Source organism: Alligator sinensis, unplaced genomic scaffold (genome assembly GCF_000455745.1).
Source record: "Alligator sinensis unplaced genomic scaffold, ASM45574v1 scaffold1230_1, whole genome shotgun sequence".
NCBI classification, from domain to species: domain Eukaryota; kingdom Metazoa; phylum Chordata; order Crocodylia; family Alligatoridae; genus Alligator; species Alligator sinensis.
The window spans coordinates 356,022-376,575 of NW_005842675.1; the positions used below are offsets into that span (position 1 = coordinate 356,022).

General features: G+C 39.0%; 1 protein-coding gene and 1 non-coding gene across 3 annotated transcripts in view; both read left to right on the forward strand.

Annotated features, from left to right (window-relative positions):
* The window catches only part of ZPLD1 (zona pellucida like domain containing 1), a 47,566-nt gene that overhangs the window by 15,242 nt on the left and 11,770 nt on the right, over positions 1-20,554 (forward strand). For both annotated transcript variants that reach the window (XM_025215791.1, XM_006033905.2), the window contains 6 exons: positions 2,067-2,180; positions 7,591-7,811; positions 10,085-10,266; positions 10,950-11,022; positions 18,110-18,207; positions 18,756-18,836. In XM_025215791.1, coding sequence (XP_025071576.1) covers positions 2,075-2,180; positions 7,591-7,811; positions 10,085-10,266; positions 10,950-11,022; positions 18,110-18,207; positions 18,756-18,836 — 761 coding nt within the window. In that variant the 5' untranslated portion in view covers positions 2,067-2,074. The remainder of the gene's footprint in view (positions 1-2,066; positions 2,181-7,590; positions 7,812-10,084; positions 10,267-10,949; positions 11,023-18,109; positions 18,208-18,755; positions 18,837-20,554) is intronic.
* LOC112551946 lies at positions 9,307-9,475 on the forward strand. The gene has a single exon (XR_003096283.1). It is a non-coding gene; the product is annotated as a U1 spliceosomal RNA (small nuclear RNA).

Consider the following 20,554-nt stretch of genomic DNA (forward strand, 5'->3'; position numbering starts at 1 on the left):
AGTAACACAGGGTGAGGAGGGGAAAGCATATGAATGCAAAAAAAATTTTTTTATAGTATTTAGCAGGTATTTTTTCTCTCCTGGCTTTCTCAACTCTCTTCATCAACTTTAACCTACAGAAGGATATAATGGGAGAGAGATGGAGGGCAAACCGTTTTTTCTCATCAACTCCTTTGCAATCCTTTTGAAGCAAAATGGCCTTGCCCTTTTGTGCCAGATATCATTACCTAGTAGTTGCACAAATGTTGCCAGACCAAGCTGCTTTTGGACAAGTTATAGTCTTATTTGAATGTTCCACATTTAGCAGGAGACTGCTCCCTTCAGTACTTGTTTTTTATTCATTGGACCTTCCAGCAATATATAGTAGAAATTAATGGGTCAGATTTCTTTAAGCAGTGCTGATTTAACCACCTTAATGTCACTGGGATTGCTGAGATGTAAATGAAAGCAAAACATAAGAATATAAAAAATATTTACTGGGTTAGCCAATAGGTCCATCTATCACCATATCGCATCTCACATGGTGGTAGAGAGTAGATCGTGAGAGGGAGGGTTAACAGGGCATACCCCGAATCTTCCACTCCTTGCTCGTCTCCTGTTGCAGGTTTCAGAATTGGATTTGATATTTTCCATGCCCCTGCCAGGCTAAAGGGAAATGTTTATGTATAGAATAAAATGCCATATGGGCATTGTATGCCCAAGCGAGACTTTAAAAAATGTTTGACTTTTTCTGCGGATCTGATAAAAAAACCAAACAAATAAAGGCATTGGGAGTCTCCATTAATTTCACTGAATTGAACTCTCTATAGACACTGAAGATTGACTAACACTTTTGCAGATTTGACCTAGAGTCGCTGCCTAGAGATTTTCCTCCCTCCACTGTTTTAAACTCTTCTGGGGCAATACTTGGCTGCCACTCAGCATGCTAGAAGTGGCTGCATTTTCAGTATGTATGTGTATATATACACAATTTGTGAAAGACTGTGAGATCCTTTGAGAGGATAGTGATGACTGTCATCTCAGAGTGATAGGTCAGCGATGCTCGCGCTACAGAAGCACCAACCTTATATTTTACAACCTCTTAAAATTAGAGAGCTTCTGTTGCTAGAAATGCACAGAATTGTACAAGAATTGTGCAAGGTTTCCAAGTGAGGGGAATTACTTACTATTTGTATACTATTGGAGAGGCAGGGATTTTTTTATACCAACTATATAGTTGGTCCAACAAAAGGTATCTTGCCTCTTGCATAATTTTTGGATTGTTGCACCTACATCACTTTACACTTTGTATACTATTACAAGTTATATTTTTTAAATTCCCCAACTGTTAGATCTGTTGTCAAATGTATTTGGGATATATTGTGTAAGTTGTGGTAAATTTAACCATTTCTTCTGGTTGCCTGTGTGTCTATTCCACATATGCTATCTCCTCAAGGTTTTCTCCCAGGGAGAATATTCAAGGTGGAGGTTGAAAAGTCTGTTTGTTCTAATTTCTTAGTCTGGTTGTCCAACTCTATTGAAAACAAACAAGGGAAAAAACAAAGCCAGTTCTATATTGAGGGCTAGTGGAACTGCATCCATGCTTCTCAAGGTGGAATTTGGCAGTAAGACATAGAGAACTTAACCATCCTTATAGCTGCTCAGTTTTCAAAGACTTGCAGAAGCAAAGCTGTTTTAAATTGACATTTTCCTTCCTTAAATATCTAATATTAAAACAACAGAATTACTGTCTGTATGTAAACTATTAAATGTGCTCTGAAATCTTTGTAATTCACTTTTGAAGACTTTGTTACCTAGCTGTTTTAGGGGCTTCTTTTCATCCTCCCTGAACCTTATTCATTTGCTAAAGTCTGTAAATAAACCCACTAGAAAACAATGGGAGTTACTTTTTCTCAGCACTCTGAGAAATGGGACCCCTGGTCCCTTGTCCCTTAAGCTTGTGAAACTGGTATCCAATTCTTGTGCTGCACGCCATCCCCAAAGTGGTAATGGGTTCATTAAGTCTTTGTAGTAAGTCTCTAATGAAATGAACAGATGCATGCAATAACTACATAATATTTTGCTAGGTTTTGCAATGGAACAGGTATGGTTACTGCTCCTGCTGACAATTAAGGTGCTTTCAGTGACTACGCAGTTCAATGGATATAACTGTGATGCAAACCTGCATAGCAGATTTCCTGGTAAGTGTTTAATTGGCTTTTTATAGTGGGTTCTTTATCATCTTGATTTGCAGCAATGATTATTTTTAAATACAAAGCTATAATCTGTGTGAAGCCTACGGGTAGAACTTCACACTAACTGAATGTTAACTATCTAAATGATAATGAAACACCTCTAGTGTTGCATTTTATATCCATATTAACGCAGAAGGGCCAGATTTAGCCCTGTAGTTAAACCTCAAGTGTAACTACATTAACATAATGGGAATTGACCCACTTGTGCCAGGGTTGAGTTATATCCAAGAAATTCATTACAGGTAATATTGGCAGAATTATTGTTTACAGATTTAAAAGGATTGGGTGCTTTCAATTGGGATTTTTAAAATGTCACCTTGTTAGAGTGAAAGAGACCAAGTTTATATTTATGATGATAAATTTTAAAAATCAAACTTAATTTTGCCATTGAACTTAGAGATCAAGCCATAAAAAGAGAGAATGAATACATATAAATGAAAATATATAAACACTGTTGTCTATGTTAAGAAAGCTGTAACTTAATAAGGAAGTACTGAAAACATCAAATACCATGAAAACCAGTGCTATGTTACACCAAGAATCAGGAATGAAACAACATTTTTTAGCCTTCTGTATTTTGGGGCATGCTTTCCTAAAATTGTCTCACTAACTAAGATGCATAAAAAACCCACAAGATTTCATGAACCCACATTCTTATTTAGTTAGTCTGTGAAGGTGCATCTCTACCCTCTCTTCTGACTGACTTCAGACTACCGCTCCCTACTTCACCTCTGCCATTTGCCTCCCTTATTTGTTCTGTGGTTGGAAAATAAAAGCCATCGTTACAGAGCTGACTTATATCCTGTGTTACCAATAGAATTGGAATGAAAAGAGTATAGCACTGAACTCTTACGACAGCATTGTGCTGTGTTACTTTTTAAAGAGCTTTGTAAATAATAGCTTGGATTTACTGACCAGAGTCAGTTTTTATTAAAATTATGAGCTAGCTGAAAACCTACAAAAATGGGGGCTCCTTCCTCAGTGGAGCCAGTTGAAAAGGGTACATCCCAGCCACCCCTCTGCATCCCTGTTGGTTCTGCCTTCGAGCTAAGCCACACCTCTGCATCCCTGTTGGTTCTGCCTTCGAGCCAAAATGACTTGATTTGCCACAGCACAACTTGAAGATCTGAGGGCAGGGACCTGACCCTTGTCCTCTCCTAATGTTGGGCCTATGGGAAGGAGGGAATGAGTGTCCAGTGACACCTCCTTTAAGTTAAATGACAGTTCCCCTGAGGTGTCATTTGCTGCCCTTCTAAGCTGGCTATCACCAAAGCCTACACTGGCAGAAAGCCAAAGTAAAGCAGTAATGAACCATGCCCTCTGCATCTCAAATCTATCTGTAATTATTGTACTGTATGTACAAGCCAGCACTCAGACTGCTTAAGAATGTTTTAACAGCTTTAGAACTATACTTTCCTTTTGGCATGTGATTACATCTGTTATGATTAGTTTTTCTGTTTCATATGTATGGAGAGGTTTATATTTGCATCTTGATTCTCATGAACTCGAGCTAGCTGTTTACTGTGTGCATCCACCTTTAAACTGCAACTCTGTTGCATCAGTGGTCCTGTTGGATACTAAGACTGTTGTGTGTCAGGAATTCTAGATTAAATCTGTTCAATTCAAAAGCAGAGTATCTTTTTCCCCCTCTAACTGCTAGTCCCCCCAACTTCAAAGTCTTCTTAGGTTCCTTACTGCTCGTTCACCACCAACAATAAGCAGTAGCTAATTAGGGGTAGATGACTGGGGCATGAGCCCTGGGCACAGATTTAAAGGTGTTTTGCACAAAAACAACTGGAAAAAGTTTGGCGAGTTTGGCTTCTACAAACCTCTGTAAACAGCTTCGGTAAATAAAATCTTTCCTATGCAAGCCACAGAAAGGCAGCAGCGAGCCATCCATTTTTCATGTGATTTTATTTTTATGATTTATTTCTAGGGTGACATCATGCACATCTTTGCTGCATAAATAATAATAATAAATACTAATCATACAGATTTTGATTTATGCTATTTGCAGATTGATTCAGAACTAAGGCTAGTCAATTGGGTAGAAGACAAATATTATTTCAATAAACTGAAAAGGATATATCCTTTTAATTGAAGACTAGACCTGGTCTACAAATCTGTAATGGGATCATATACCTGAGGTCTTCACAGAGCTTTTCTGGAGAAGGACCATTTTTTTTCATGACAAGAGCTGAGATTCATATATATATATATATATATTTTTTTTTTTGTTGTGAGTCAGAATGAAAAAGAAATACTTTCTAAAAAAGCTTTGAGGAAAAGAATTGTGTCAAAATGACTGTTTTGGATTGTAAAACTCAAGTTAGCAATTCAGGTAGCTCTCATCAGAAGCAATCAGAGAGCACTGAACCCTAAAAACCATTTTGATGAAAATTTCCCCAAGATAAATACATCCCCACAAAACATTTCTGACTTCCACGGAACAGCTATTTCTGATATAACAGAATTCCAACCAATGTTCTGATCTGCTTTAGTCTTCAGTACATTTTTCCATAAGCCAGAGATCCAGCTGGGATGTTGCAAAATCCTTCTAAGAGTGCTGTGGGATGCCATGCAATATTAGTACTGTTAGGTCTGCAGGCACCTAAACATGATTCATAAGATAAACCCAGAGATTTTAGATAGGAATCCATAGTGTCAAAAACATTTCCAATCTATTGTGATTTTTCTGAGTTCCTTGCAGCAGAAAAAATGCTATATTATTTTTTTGTAGTAAAAAATTGAGTGAATGCTAAGAGCTGGCATTTTCTGAGAGGTGACCTGAATGTAACAAGGGGTGCCTTGAGTTTAAAAAGGTTTGAGAACCACTCACATAGTTCTAAAGTAAGGCAAAAGATAAAAAATGTGCCTGACTTAAACTGAGCTAAGGACCGCTCAGACTGCCATGAATTTATCTTATAGGCTATAAATGATAGGAAACTGGTTCAAATCTATAACACAGCAGAAGTTCAGTGTACAAAAACCACTTTCAAAATAGCCAAAACTGGTTTAAGATAAACCTGGATGGATGTAGTATCAGACTGAACTGATTTAGGTTAAATTGGTTTATTGAAATTCTGTCCCAGGTCCCTTTCAGATTCAAGTTAACTTATGGTCCCCCAGAATCCCAGGATGCTTTGCACCTTCTTGACAACTCCCCCTTCACAGGGTGGGTGGGCCAGCCTTGGTCCAAGCTGTCTGCTGTCTGCAGTTGAGCTGGGAGATGTGCTCTAGACCCCCCCCGGATTCTGGCCTGGCCCACTGCAGGCATGTGGCTGAATTTCCAGAATTGAAATGGAATGAGTTCACTTGCTTATCGGTTCAGTCTATGCAGCTTAGACTAACCTGCGAAGATGAAACAATTTAGCGTCAGGCTTTTTTACTGTCTGTACTTAGCCATATAGTCATGAATCTTTTTGTATACTTCTCATAGTTTATGGGGGAAAACAATTTGTTTGGGTGGGGAGGGGTGTATGTGTACACACACATACACAGTTAGTATTTTTCAGTATCATGAACTGAAAAGACATGATCCTGAACTACAGCATTCAGAGACATGTAGGTGTATTTACACCTGGATTCACACATGCCTCTAACATATATGCTGGGTTCAGTGTTGCAGAACAGGCGAATTAGACAGGGTTAAGTCTCAGTTTTATAAGGGCCACTGCAATGTATTCCTGATATAATAATATATAAATCATATAGCCCCTTAAGTCCTTTAAAGTATATGGGGATTTTGAAAGTGACTGTAATTGTGAAGTAAAACCACTTTTTACAAGAAGTTAGGGAAGAGGGTAGTTTTTGGATCCTGCTTGCAGGTTTGAAAGATAATTGTAATGACACATTGTCCTGGTATTCCCTCTTATCCTGCTGCTCCCTCCCCTTGAGATCCAACTGGACTGAATTACACTTCATCCTCCCCTCCTGGATATGAAGGACCTGATTTTCTTCATTAGGCATTGCAAGTAATTCCACTCAATAGGAATGCAGGAGAATTATATACTGAATCTACCCCTCCAAGTCCTGCTTTGCTTCCAATAACCATTTCCACCTAGATTATGTTTTGTGTGTAATGTTTAACATCATGTACTTCAGGACAGTGTTTGGCCTATCATGTCCTGTCCTTGATTATTTTTTACTTTAGTACCACCATTAAGGCTATTTGTATGAAATTGTACGTACCTTTGTGCCATTCGGAAGAGTCAGTGTATTGTAATGGAGACTTCAGTTCCCCTCTGTTGTAGCAATGCAGCAAAACAATTAATTTAATCCGACTCAGGTTGTTCTGCCATTTTTAATAGCACTAAATCTTTGAGGAGCAGTAATAAATTAGTTGTTGTTTAAAGGAGTAATGCCTGCATTTAACTCAATGAAAGATGTCATTTTGTAGAGCACTAGCAAAAATGTTTCATAGTCTGCCATTAGAAGCGTGCTTGAAGATAAGAGCTACATTATCCTGCATAGTAGCTAAACAAAACCATCATTTGTTCCTAATGTGATGCTTTCAGGTTTTCATTGGAGATCACAAGAGTCTCAAAATTTTCAAGGAAGAAAGGCAATGTTTTCATCTGTTTTATATGAACAAAATCAAAACACAACAAAACAAAAAAAGATTAGTTGTAGTAATTGCCGTTTTCTCCATCTTTTGGATCATCATAATGTATGATCTGATAAAGTGCCAACGTATTTTACAGCACTGATCATTACCTCTCACAAGCCAACCGATTTTTTTGTTAATGCTCAGGGTGACAGTTCTGAAACAAAAAAAAAAAATGGAAGTGCTGCAGTAAGTTGCTTTCATGAACTGTTAACTGAAGTTCAAAGCGATTAGTTGTACTGATTGGGCCTGTAGGTCTTGCACCAAGGGGACCCCATCCTGCCTCAAATATGCACATGTGGTTTCTCACAGGAGTTGTACAAGTGTACTGGAGGGCAAAACTCAGCCTCTTGAATTGCTATTGAAAACTTTGGCCATCATAAGCATGTGAGGATTGCCAGAGTGGACTTTGATCACTTGACAGCTTCTATCTCTTTGCATTGCCTGTCTGTTTGATTTCGTGAACAGTGAATTTTTGTGTAATCATCTCACTATATGGTAGATTACACTGTTGATGCATTTGATTCTCCTGTCAAGGTAAAGAACAGATTAGTGAAGTTCTGTATAATTATAACAAAACTTTAGCAACTTTTCCTGATATTCTTCTGAGAGTAGCAAGTCTCCATAAGGACAGAGTTGAGAATTATTTAGAATATATCCAAATTAACTGTCATAGCTGTTATTTTAGTATTCATACAGGGCTGTTACTTGAAATGCAACTTCTTACATCTTTCTGCATTTTTGTTGCAGCTGAAAGAGATATCAATGTCTACTGTGGAGTACAGGCAATTACTATGAAGATTAATTTTTGCACAGTTCTTTTTTCCGGCTATTCTGAAACAGATTTGGCACTGAATGGGAAACATGGGGATGCTCACTGCAGGGGGTTTATCAATAACAACACCTTTCCAGCAGTGGTCATTTTCATCATCAATCTGAGCACTTTGGAAACCTGTGGAAACACTTTAGTGGTAAGGCAAGATCTCAGTGAAACGGTGACAATGCTAATTGTGCATAGAATACACATATGTGATACACAGGATCTTTCATTGGCAGACATTGTTCAGATATTTCTTTACAATAATATTTACTTTTAATTGATAGCCAGGCATCTTGATGGTGAACAGGAATTTGAGGACTAGGTAAGAGCAATAGCCAAGAAATTTATATTTTGACTTCATTGACTTAGAATTTTTCTCTGATGAATTTATCTTATTTATTTATTTGATGGAGAGTGCCATTTTTGGCAAATTTAGAATTTTCATTGGGAACAGTGAATTTTACCGATACATTTTGGATTTCCATTTAGAAAACCAAAACAAAATATTTAATTTGGGGTTTCTTTTCTTTACCCAGACAAAATGGGAAGTTGGATAGCTCTATTCTCTCCTGTAGGCCAGGGTTTTGGGCTGAGATGCAACATAGTTCCCCCTCTGATGCAGTGGTGCATCATGGGAAAATGTAGCTTGGTTAGGAACTCCAACCCTTCCAGAGGAATGGGTACAGCAGCCATCTGAACTATACCTCACATGAGACAATGCACCAGTCTCCTTTGGTGCTGAATGGACCTAAAACCAATTGAAACCAAATAAAAAATTAAAAAAAATATGTTCTAAGGATCTTTTTTCATCCTTGTTCATGACAAACACAATTATCAAGACATTATCATTTCCCCTGGGACAGATATTTCTATTCTTACTCAGCTGTAATTTTTACTTTATATACCATCCAGGAGCATAGCACAGGGCTATGTTGGATGGCATGAGGCTGGTTCAAATATCTGTGTTTATGTTGTTCTCTAGAGGTTGGCGAGCAGAAGTAAGGAAGTCTAGACCCTCCTTCATGTTCAAATTAAAGCTGGATAGAAATCAGCTATAGAGTTGTTACACATTTTCAAACACTAACTTTGTAGCTGGATGGCTCTTTTATAGATGGTCACTTTTATCATGTGATAATAACTTCGCCCAGGTGGCTGGGCTAAACTTATTACACAATTCACCAGTTAAATGCATCATATATTTAATGTGCAGAAGGGATGTCTAAATAGTGTGAACAATTGATTAAGCTGTGAAATGGGAAGTATTTCTGGAGCCAAAGAGTTTGGTTTCTCATCTGTGGTGAATAAATTACTCTGATATCTGGTCTTTAGTAGAGAACCACACATTTATTATACTCAATATCTCAGTCAGGGCCTGAATTTGATGTTTTGTTTCATACCTGTGTAACTCAGTGTAAATGATAGCTGAGTCAGACCCTAATAAAGCCTCATGTATAGATGCTGAGACATTTACTGTGGAGCTAATTAGGCAGGTCCACGGTAAACATCTCATGAGATGAGCCCTATGAGTATTATATGTATCAGCATGCATTTTATTTTTAAAGTTTCAGCCAAAGCTGTTCAACTGTTTCTAAGAATGACCTTATGAAAATATAAATAGTTTTGATAATGTCAATAATTTCTCCTAATTACCTACCTAGGGAGGGACATACCACGATCAGCTGGTCAAGTGTAGTTATAAGGCAAGGCCTGTTCCTTGCACTCTGGGCAAGCTGACCCCTGCAAGCTTTTCCAAATGCAGGAGACTTGACTGCACAATTTTGTGGTAATGGGGGCAGGGCTGGACACAGGCCTGGGTGAACCAGGTGGCTGCCTGGGGCCTGGACAGAAAGGGGGCCTGAAAATGTTTTTGGTTTTTTTTATTATTATTATCATTACCCATGGTGAAGGGGAGCCTGATACTAAAAGTTAGCCAGGAGCTGCCAGGATTCTAGGTATGGTACTGAATGAGGGACTGCATTCTCGCTTCCCCCCTGGCTTGCTCCTTGGGATTTTGGCTAGGAGCAAGCAAGAGTAGGGGGCATCCAAACCCCAGGGCCTCTGGGCTTAGGGCTTACATGTAGGATGCATGCCATGGATTTGGGGAGTATATGAAGCCCCAGACTGATGAGTCTGGGAGGGAGGATACTTGCCCACTGGCAGAGCCACACAGACTTGAGATTTGAATGACTGTGCTCTGCTCAGTCGAAATTTGGAACCTGACTATAGGAATTTACCCAATAGAATTTGAAACTGATTTGGCCCTTGAAATGAAATTAAAAAAATCCCTAATTGCCTCTCTAGAGAGGTCCAAATCCTCTGTAGTTTAGAACAATGACTTGAGGCTTGACAGGTTCATAAAATTTGACTTTTGTTGTTGTTCCCCCCCCAACAAAAAAACACTCAGATTTATATCTCTCTCAACAGGTATCCACAGTTCCAGGAGTTAATGCATATGGGAATGTATCAATGGTACAGATAGGTAATGTTTCAGGATATATAGATACACCAGATCCACCAACAATCATCAGCTATTTACCTGGGCTTCTGTACAAATTTAGTTGTAGCTATCCATTGGAGTACTTGGTCAACAATACCCAGCTTGCTTCGTAAGTATGCGTTAGTTTGCCATACCACCCAGCCATGTACATAAACACAATATGCACGCATATCAACATGAATATAATATTGAGATTTGTCTATATAAAATGAGGGATGTCTATTCCTGGTGAAATAAGTAACACTCAAGATTGTAAAAGATGTGACAGTGACAGGGAGAAAGGTGAAAGGAACACTTTGTAGAATTGTTATTAAAAAATAGTTTACTGAAGCTACTATATTTTGTTGCCTAATTTAATGAAACATTTTCTTCCAAAATACTTCTTTTCTATGACAGAAAAGTATCTGCATACAAATTTTAATTCCTATGAAATACATTTTTTTAGGAAGGCTACTATATGAATGGGTATTGCAACAGAATACTTTTCCTGAGTAGACATTGTACATCATGGAAAAAAGTCTTCTTTTGGTCATTTTGCCCCTCTGTTAATTATTTTCCTGATTCATGTTCTTAATAGCATCTATTACTTCCAGTGTAGCTAAGGTTCTGCTGTTGTCTTCACAATAAATCCTTATTTTCTGAGGTTTACAACCCAATCCTAAACACTTACTCCTTGTGATGTGTTGCAAGGTCTGATTTAGCAGTTAAGAAACCCTGAAATGTAAAAACACAAGAGTAGAAAAGAATTGCTTCATCTTCTTCAGTAGTTTCTGGTTTCTAAATCTGTTTCAGGTCATCAGCTGCTATTTCTGTAAGAGAGAACAATGGTACATTTATCAGCACTTTGAATTTGCTGCTTTACAATGTAAGTATAAAAACCAATAAGGCTATCTGGAGTAAATCTTTCTTTGAATTTCATGGGTATAACTCCCATTAACAAGACCACAAGTAAGATCTTTATGTCTTCATCATGTCCTGTTCTCCCTTATGAGGGAAACAAGCCTTACATACAGGTGTCATTTATTTCCTTTTTACCTGGCCTTTTTTTCCCCCTTCATGCTCGTAACCATTGTCTCGTCCTTCAGGGAAGAGATTGTCTTTTTGATCTGCATTTGTACATCTCCTAACACAACGGGGTCTTGAGTTATGTTTGAGATTGCTCTGTTCCATTGCAATACAACTAATAATAGCAGTGATGTCCTAGAACTTTTATCTATGCGGTATCCTTGGTTCCTATACAATATTTCTATCTATTGCATTTTGGAAAATGTATTCTAAATTTGCTCAAATGGTATTACTGTTAATGATGATGATATATTAAGGCTAAATACAGACATTCAAAAAGCCTGAGGTAGAATTGATCAAACTTATGCAGGTTTCTGTAAGCTGAGTAGGTTAGTCCAGGAATGAACAGAACACATATTCACCCCTTGGTGGTTGGGGGGAGGAGGGGTGTGCAGGCTACCCGCACTGGCTGAGACCAGCAGGTTGGAGGTGCTCCTGTACATCTCCCATTGGGCTCCCCGGGCTGTTGGAGGCTGCCGAGTGCAGCCAAGCAGTTGAGCCACACCTGATTGGCTGCTGAGCACATATTTTACACTCGCCTCCCTCCCATCATCATCATCAGCTGCAGGCATGTCAGCTGCAGTCAGGCAGTGGAGGCACCCATATTTGTGCTTCATGCTCCCTGGGGCTGCACCCATTCACAGGAAGCATGGTGGTGCTTGGGTGGGCACAGCCCCAGGGAGCCCTACTGGGCTGCAGGACATGGCTGAGAACCCCTTCCCTGTCTTCCCTCATCATCATCAGCTGCTGTGCTGGCTTGGCTCTGTGAACGCCCTGGGGTGGAACTAGCTAGGCACTTGACTGGAACAGTGAAGTGCAGAGCGAGTGGTAGTGCACCTCCCTGAGAGGGACCACAAAGGCACCTGGGATGCCGGCAGGCAGTGATCTAATATGAATTGATCTTGTATCTGTTAGGTCACTGTCAGCTGGCATCCCAGGTTCCTTTATGGCCCCCCACCAGCCACCATCACAGGGAGATACACTACCACTGGCCCCAATTCCTGGGTCTAACCTAAATCTATTAAGTTCAGCCCCCTGGTCTAACCTAAACTGTTTAAGTTTGAATGCACATTGATCCAGGCCTATCTTAGACTGGGTTCTGCCATTTTTAAACTAGTCTGTGCACCAAACTTCTGCACTATTACGAGTTTTGACTGGTTTCCAAGCACTTTCACCAATAAAAGTGTTAAGTCTGTAACGCCCCAAATGTCTTGCAAGCATGAATATGGTCAACCCTTGTCAAACTGACCATATAAAATAGGAGTGAAGGTTATGGAGTTTCCACCTGCCCCCTGCCCTTCAATCAAGTTTTGATAAATATTGCTTCATTTGCATGCACTTTGAATATTGCAAGGGTTAACATTTTTAATAGCAGCTTTTGATTGCAGATGCCTCTTTCATACCTTTGAGATAATATGGCTTGAATACATATTATTGTACAAACTTTTATTATGTAAATATGGACAGTGACAGTAACACGTGAAAAATGTACAGACTTCTACTTAATAGCAACATTAATCCCTGAAATGATATTTTTGTGTTGATTAAAATTTTTACTCATACATTTTAAATACCTGATTTAAATATCAATTTTTCAATCTATCAAGCAACATTTTTATAAATTATGAATCCGATTTTTGCATTATTATTCATGTCATGATGACGATGAGTTATAATTCATGCGACTAATTTAAAAGTCAATGCTTTATACTTTGAATATAATGAGCTATAAATATTGTAACAGGACATTTTCCAAAGGCATTTTATTTTTTTTAAATTGTTTGTAAGTTTGTTTGACAGGTCAGAGTCCTGAAAAACAAATTAAAATATGTTAGAAGGAAGATAATATTTCTTGCATTTTTAAATAAGCTTGCAATCAAAAGGAGGGAGGTAAGTTTCTCAGAAGCACAGGAAGTGAATGTTGGGAATATTGGTGATGCACTGATGGCCAGTGGCCCACCCTGCAATACTAAGACTTTTTTGTGAAAGTGTCTAGGAACCCCAACCATGGGTCTCCAGACATAGAATAAAATGACAATCCTTGCCTCAAAAAGTATAGAATTAGAATGAATATTATTCCCTCTGATTCCAGTGAAATTACTTGCATATCTAAGTCACTTTTTAACATGGTTGTTGCTACTAAGGCCCTTGACACATGTTCATTTAAAGGTACAGTTGTTGGACTTGGGGATCAGATCCCAATTACGTCCTTTCTACTTGCCAGTGCTGGAAGAGCTTGGGATGATACCAGGTGGCTCTAGCTGATTGTCAGGCCCAGAACCATATCAAGGTCTCATACCAGCCTGGATATGGTCCTAAGGCCGAAGTCAGCAATCAGCTGATTGCTGGCCCCAGTCCCAGAACTGCTTCCTGTTCAATTTTAAGGTGCTATATAAGCCATCCCTAAAAATGTTCTGCATTGTGTGTGTAACATTTTTATGGTTTGCTTGCCATTTTATGGTGCTTTAAATTGGGTGTGCATATAGCACCCTTGCCATTTTATGCTGTGGTTAACATGTAGGAGCCTAAGACTGGTACACTTTGATTCTGGATAGACCAGCACCCCGTTATCCATACAGGTCTCCCAGTGACTTTATACTGATGAATAAAAAATTTCCTTTGATTTCCAGGGGACTGCTTACTGACAAAGGACACTCCTAAGTAAAGAGGCAGCCTTTAGTTTTAGATTTAGGATAGTACTTAATCACATGCATAATTTTAAGCACATGCTTCAGGATTTGCAGAAGTCAGTGGGATATAAGTGCAATTCTGGACAGTGATGCCTTCCTGAATTATAGCCTAACAAGGGCATGTAATGTAATATGTATGTCAGCTACATTCATAGCTGTAAGTTTGAAATGTAACATGTTCTGTTCAAACTGCATTGCATTTGGGGCTAGAGTTTTGTGTGGGTGACAGAATCTTTATTCTGAATTACTTTAGATACAGAAATGTATGCAATCTTGAAAAAATGCTAAACTTATGTTTTGCTCATTTCATTATCTCAACTTTGGCAAACATAAGTCCTAGATTGATGTTTCATTGTTACTGGTTACATTTTAATTAATATTTTAATGTTTTCATGCACTAGTACAAGTATGTTCAAAAGGACCATATACAAAAAAACTCAGTAACACAATAGTAAAATAAATTAATCCCTTCCCTGGATGTGCCCATTTATTAAGTATTTAAAGAGCCTGCTTCTGCCCAATTAAAGTCAATGGGAGCAGAATCAGACCTCAGGTATTCAAGTAATAAGAATAAACTCACTGGTATTGTAAGCTTGGTTTTGATCTTGTGAAATGCTCTTAGGAGAATCACAGTGCTGTGCATGATCAAGCGTTGTGGTACTAAAGAGAAAAATCACCTTTTTAAATGAAAAGGAGTAAGGTATGCTATTGTACACAGAATTTTACATAGCCTATATTGGGCTCTGTGTAATAGCCATTTGCAAATATTCTCCAGCATGAAGGCCATATATGTACCATTTTCCAAAGGTGTTTCATGTACATAGCTTCTTCTGAGTTTCAAAATGCTTTATGCAATTATGTTTAAAAATTTACAATATATTATTTATTTACCACTTATTTCCCTAATATTTACACTCCTTATTCAAAGCTTTTACCCCTCCTGGAAGCTAACTTTATTCAGTTTGTTGTGCTACCTTATGCCTTTTCCTAAGTAGAATTTCCTTACCTGAACTCATCTGCATGAATTCTGGAAGCAAACACAAAACTAACTTTGATGAAAAGGTCCTAAACAGCTTTAGAGGGATGAAGGCTGTGATTTTTAAAAGGATTTATGGGATTTCACTGCCCATCTATAGCTCTTATATTCTTGTTGCAAATTTCAGCCTAAACCAAGAGTCCTAGAAAAATTACTTTACGAATCTTTTGAAAGCACTGCATCCTTTCTATTGAATTTTAACCAATTAAAAAAAATATTGAAAAGTATATTTATTCTTGCTATGAAATTTTGCAGCTCAGTTTAAAATTCCAAAGCAAATTTATCTCATTCCCTCTTCCATTCTAAAGAATTTGACAGCATAGGTTGAGATACTTGATTTTTGTGTGTGTTTATGTTCCATTAAAAAGCCACATGGCCTATATATTTAATTTAATCTTTATCATATTTTTGGTGTTGCCTGCCATACTAGGCTGGTTTATTGGGACAATCTCCATTTTCAAAATCCTGTCTTGCAGTTTCTTCTATGTCTTGGGTGTTTATAATCTCCTCTAGAGGCCTTTTTTCTGATATCTTGAGCTCCCCTCCTGAAGTTCAGTGGCATCATTATTAAATGATGTTGCCCATAAGTGTATTTTGACACGATAAATTATATCTGTCACTCCATATTTATTTTCTGGTACTGTACATCAGTGCTAAAGTGACATGGATGACTCAGCCTCTGAACCAGAATCTACAATTCAGTGATGTAATATAGCACATTTAAAATATCTTACACTATGATTGAAATGGAGCCTTTGAAAGCTGGTATTTATATATATATATATATATATATATATATTTGTCTAAAACTTTCAGCAAACTAGCTTCCATTAAAGCTATTAACAGAAATGTCATCTGCAAGTCAAGGGAAGTGATTCTTCCACTCTGCTCAGCACTGGTGAGGTCTCATTTGGAATACTGTGTCCCGCTTTGGGCACCACATTTCAACAAAGATGTACACATGACTGGGAAGGAAAGGTTGAAACAACTTGAGAAGACAAGATTGAGAAGGGATTTAATAACAATCCTCAAATAGAAAAAGGGTGGTTATAAAGAGGATGGTGATGGATTCTTCCCTGTGGTCCCAAGGGAAAGGACAAGAAGTAATAATCTTAAGTCATACGGGAAATGTAAGTTGGATATCAGGAAGAACTTTCTAACTATAAGAATGGTTAAGCACTGAAACAGATGATCTAAAGTTGCAAAATCTTCTTTATTGAAAGTTGTTAAGGGCAGGTTAGACAAACACTTGGATGAAATGGTTTAGACGGGTGATTATTAGGGCTGTGCAAAGCTTTGGTTGATGATTCAATTCGGCGGAGATTTGGCTTTATTTGGCAGGTGAATCTCCAAATCCAAATCGAATCAGGAAATCCTTTAATCTCTCTGAATCAAATAAGAACCCTCCGAATCAATTCAGAGAGATTTGATGATTTAGACATGGACACAGCTTTAAATGTTTTTTCTACATACCTCAAGGTACCAGGCGGCTCGTGAATGCTGAGATGGTGGGGTGCATGGAGTGTCCCACGGGAGCACAGCGGGGTCTCCAGTGTTCTCGGCAGTGGACCTGGGAGTGGACCAGAAGCACTTCTGGTCCACTTCCGGGTCCGCCACAGACCACACAGTGGACCTTCCCTCTGCTCCTCAGCTTGGCAACTGGTGCCTCCTGGGTCTGGGGGGGCACCCGGGGTCCCCCCATGGCCAATCACTGAGCTGGGTGAGTGCAGGGGGGTTGTGCCACTGAGCAAGCAAGGGGCCCCCCTGTGCTCCTGTGGGGACGCTTCATCTGCCCCATCATCTCGGTGTTCACAAGCTGCGTCTAGTACCTCGACGTATGTAAAAAAAAACATTTAGAGCTGTGTCTGGCTGAATCACTGATTCTCTGAATCAGCATCGAATCTTCAGATTTGGATTTGACTGAATTGAATCAGGGCAGTGATCTGAATCAACAAATTGAATCACTGTCCCCCAAACCAGGCTGAATCCGAATTGAATATGGTCCACTTCACATACCCTTTGTATGCCTTGAGCAGGAGGGTTGGACTACATAATCCTATGTGGCCCCATACAGCTTTATTATTATATTATGATATGACAGTCTGTAGCAAGGTTCAAAATATCTGTTCAGATCCTCATGTATCTTGTGGTGTGTAAACCTTGATATTCTGCCACCTGCATTAACTCAGCTGACAGTAAAACCATGGGTAGCAAGGCTCATTGTCCCATTCTTGGTCAAGCTCCTCCTTCTGGACACCCACCAGTCCTTTCCCTTTCAACATGGAGTCCACCCATTGTTTATGTCCCTTTGATCTTAGCTGGTCCCTCAGCTTTAACATAAAAACAACTCTCTTCCTCTAAAAGCATTTGTCTTTTTTGAACTCCAGTCCTGACACACCTATCCCTTTATTCTCCAAATTGTTGTTGTTCCACATTTTACTCCTTTCTTCCTGCATGTAAGCTTGCTTGACCTGATTTTCATTCAACTCAGAGTCTCTTCATTGTCCCATCTGAGCAGTCAAGGGAGGTTAATTCCTTCTTGTTTGTGCTGTAACTTCTATGAGACAGGGTGGGTGAGGTCTCTAGTAGGGACGTGCCCGGTCAATGACAGACTTGTTACACATTGAGCAGAAGCTGATAGAACAATTTCATAATATTTAAACAAAAATCACATCTACACAAAGACAGATTCCCTAATTTCACCCGATCCAATCTATTCAGGTACCAAGAGCCAACCTGTTCATAGAAGCAAGATTTTTTGATGATATTTTTTTATTGAACCAATTGTATAGCTGAGAAGGATATAAACAAGCTTTTGGGCATCATATGCCATTCAGCCATTCTTCAACTCACCTTCTTCATGCAAAGAAGCACACTTGATGCTCAGAAACTTGCCTAGCATCTCTTCCAATTATACAGTTGGGATATCACCCCAAAACCTTGTTTCTTGCATATTTTCTGGACCATCATGGCTACAGCAACACTCCACTCTATTCATCAGCAGATGCCATCCTTCCAGGTCTTTTCACAAGAAGTAAGAGGTATGAATGCAGTAAACAGCCAGAAGCACAAGGATACAGATCGTTCAGAAAACTAAGCAGGAGCTTTTAAGTTGTAGATTGAAATTTCTTGTATGTGACAGCAAATGTTTGTTTTTCCAGGACTCAACCTACAGCCAACAGCTGATTATTCCTAGTACAGGTTTACCTTTGAAAACAAAAATATATGCAGCTGTGAGAGCAACCAACCTTGATGGCAGGTACTGTAAAAGGGTGTTGTTTCTTGTCTTTCCAATTTCTCACCTCTTTAGCAGCATAAATATAATCTGAATAAAGAGTGGCTTTTCCCAGTCTTTTATGTAAAGTAATGAAGTAGCTAGTGTGTGAGATTCATTAACCTCTCTCTGCTGGAGAGTCTGAGTTCTATCCCAATGCTGCCATGAAATTCTGAGAGGAAATCATGTGCAACAAAATGATAGCCATGAATTGTGATGTGGTCTTTGATTTATTGTAGCTCCTTCATTATGGCACAGACAGGGGTTGTAAAACCATGTCATCTGTATTGTACCATTTATATACCACGATATACACTTCTGAGCAGTTTAAATGATGGAGAAAAATAAAAAGCAATTATACTGCGATAAAATGGTCTCAATGAGAGTGCAAGAATTCTGTGTGCAACCCATAATTGTGTGTAACAACATAGGTTCAATTCCCAAGCCAGTGTTATCAGTCTGTACACCTGCATGTATCACGTTCCTGTTTTTAATCTTTTTTCTGATAATTGATTAAATTCCTCCCCATGCAGATGGAATGTTTTGATGGACTATTGTTATACCACTCCATCTGGTAATCCTAATGACTTTCTTCGTTATGATCTCTTCTTTAGGTAGGTACTTTGCAAACCCGCCTTTTTGTGTGACCTCTGTTTATGACCGATGTTATAAATATCTCTAATACTGTTTGACTTGACTGCTTGACAGACAGGAGCAGTCTTAAGAGACTGCTAAAGGTCAATCTCACAAATACCTTGTTAGCCGCTTATCTAGCATTTGTGAACATAAATGTCACACAAGTGTACACAAGTGAAAACTGTGGAGGTGTAGAAATGGATATGAAGATGGAAAAAAGGGCATCTTATGAATGACTGTTGGCTGAGCTGCTACATTCAGTTGGAGGTGCCTATATGCATTTATCACCTTACCTGACAATTATCTTCTTTGGGACCCAAAATTGCTTGGTAAATTTGAATTAAATGGAACCAGCATGGAGACATTCTGGGCATTTTACATGTGCTCCATTTTAAAGTGCCTGCAGCATCTCATGTATCAGCATCCCTACACTTTAAAATGGTGGCAGGGGTGCTTTATCTAAAGCTCATCGAACGAGCTTTAGTTAAAACACTCCCACCACCATTTTGAAATGTGGGGATACTGATGCGCAAGACACAGAGCCCGGCTGAAGCACGCTAATTAGCACACTCCAGCACACTGGATTAAATGAGTCTGTTCTGATGCGCTGTAATTACAAAGTTTTGTGTCACTAAGGGTAACCTCATTTTGGTGGGCATTTGTAGCATTTGAGAAGTTGTTTGAAGACAAGAAAACCTAAATTTTTAAGCTGTGTCTTTTCTAAAAGTACTTCTTCAAAGAAATGTGTGTGCCTATACATGCATTTCAGCGTTAGATATAGGCCAAATTGGAAACCAAGATCACATGAACTTTAGGGAAATTCAGTGTTGAATCAAACTTGGTAATTAGAGGCTGTTTCCTACTTAAAATGGTAAAGAACTTAATTTCAAGATATGGATTTTAAATTGAAGATGAAATACAGTTCCTTTTTATGTTTTCATTGCCTTACCCCATGTGAGCTCCTGGGCTTTTGCGAGGCCGAAGAGTATAACAGACAGCTGCCCAAACTCCTTTGCATAGTCATGTTGCCCTTTGCCTGTCAACCCCTTTTAGTGGACTTCTTCAGTTCTCATAGACCTTTCAAATGCTTCTACAGAAGACAGCATCCCTTTTGTAGCCCTCCTTTCAGCATCAAGGCACATACTCATATGTTATCTTTATCTTTTATCCTCACCAGGCCTGATTCCTAGGGTGTGGTTACATATAACAATTTAAACAATTCCAAATGTCACTGATTGGAACACCAATTGGGAAAACAATTCCAAATGTCACCAATTGGTTCAGAGTTGTTGTGGGTTAGAGGTGTACAGACACACACTGTTTTAGTGTTCCAGGCAAAACAGTCACGTTTTAGGCATTAAGGTGCTGTGGCTCTGACACCAGGATGTGTGAGAAAATGCCCAGCCCAGCATGCTATACAGTGCGTAGGTTGGGGAGAGTACTTGTACCCATGTTTTACAGGTCCCAGAGGGTGGATGGCCTATGGCTGGAGCATTTTCATTTTTCTGCTTTCCCCTCTCTCCTAAACATGAATTCAGTAACCTGCACTAGCCTGCAGTTGACCAAAGTTTGTTTGCAGTGTGCTTACCTGACTTGGGGTGCCCAGGGTGGGCAGGAGTGCTTAGACCCATGCTTTTGGGTCCTGAGGGTTGGGGGCATGATGAGGGGTTTCAGTCAAGAAGGAAGTAAGGACATT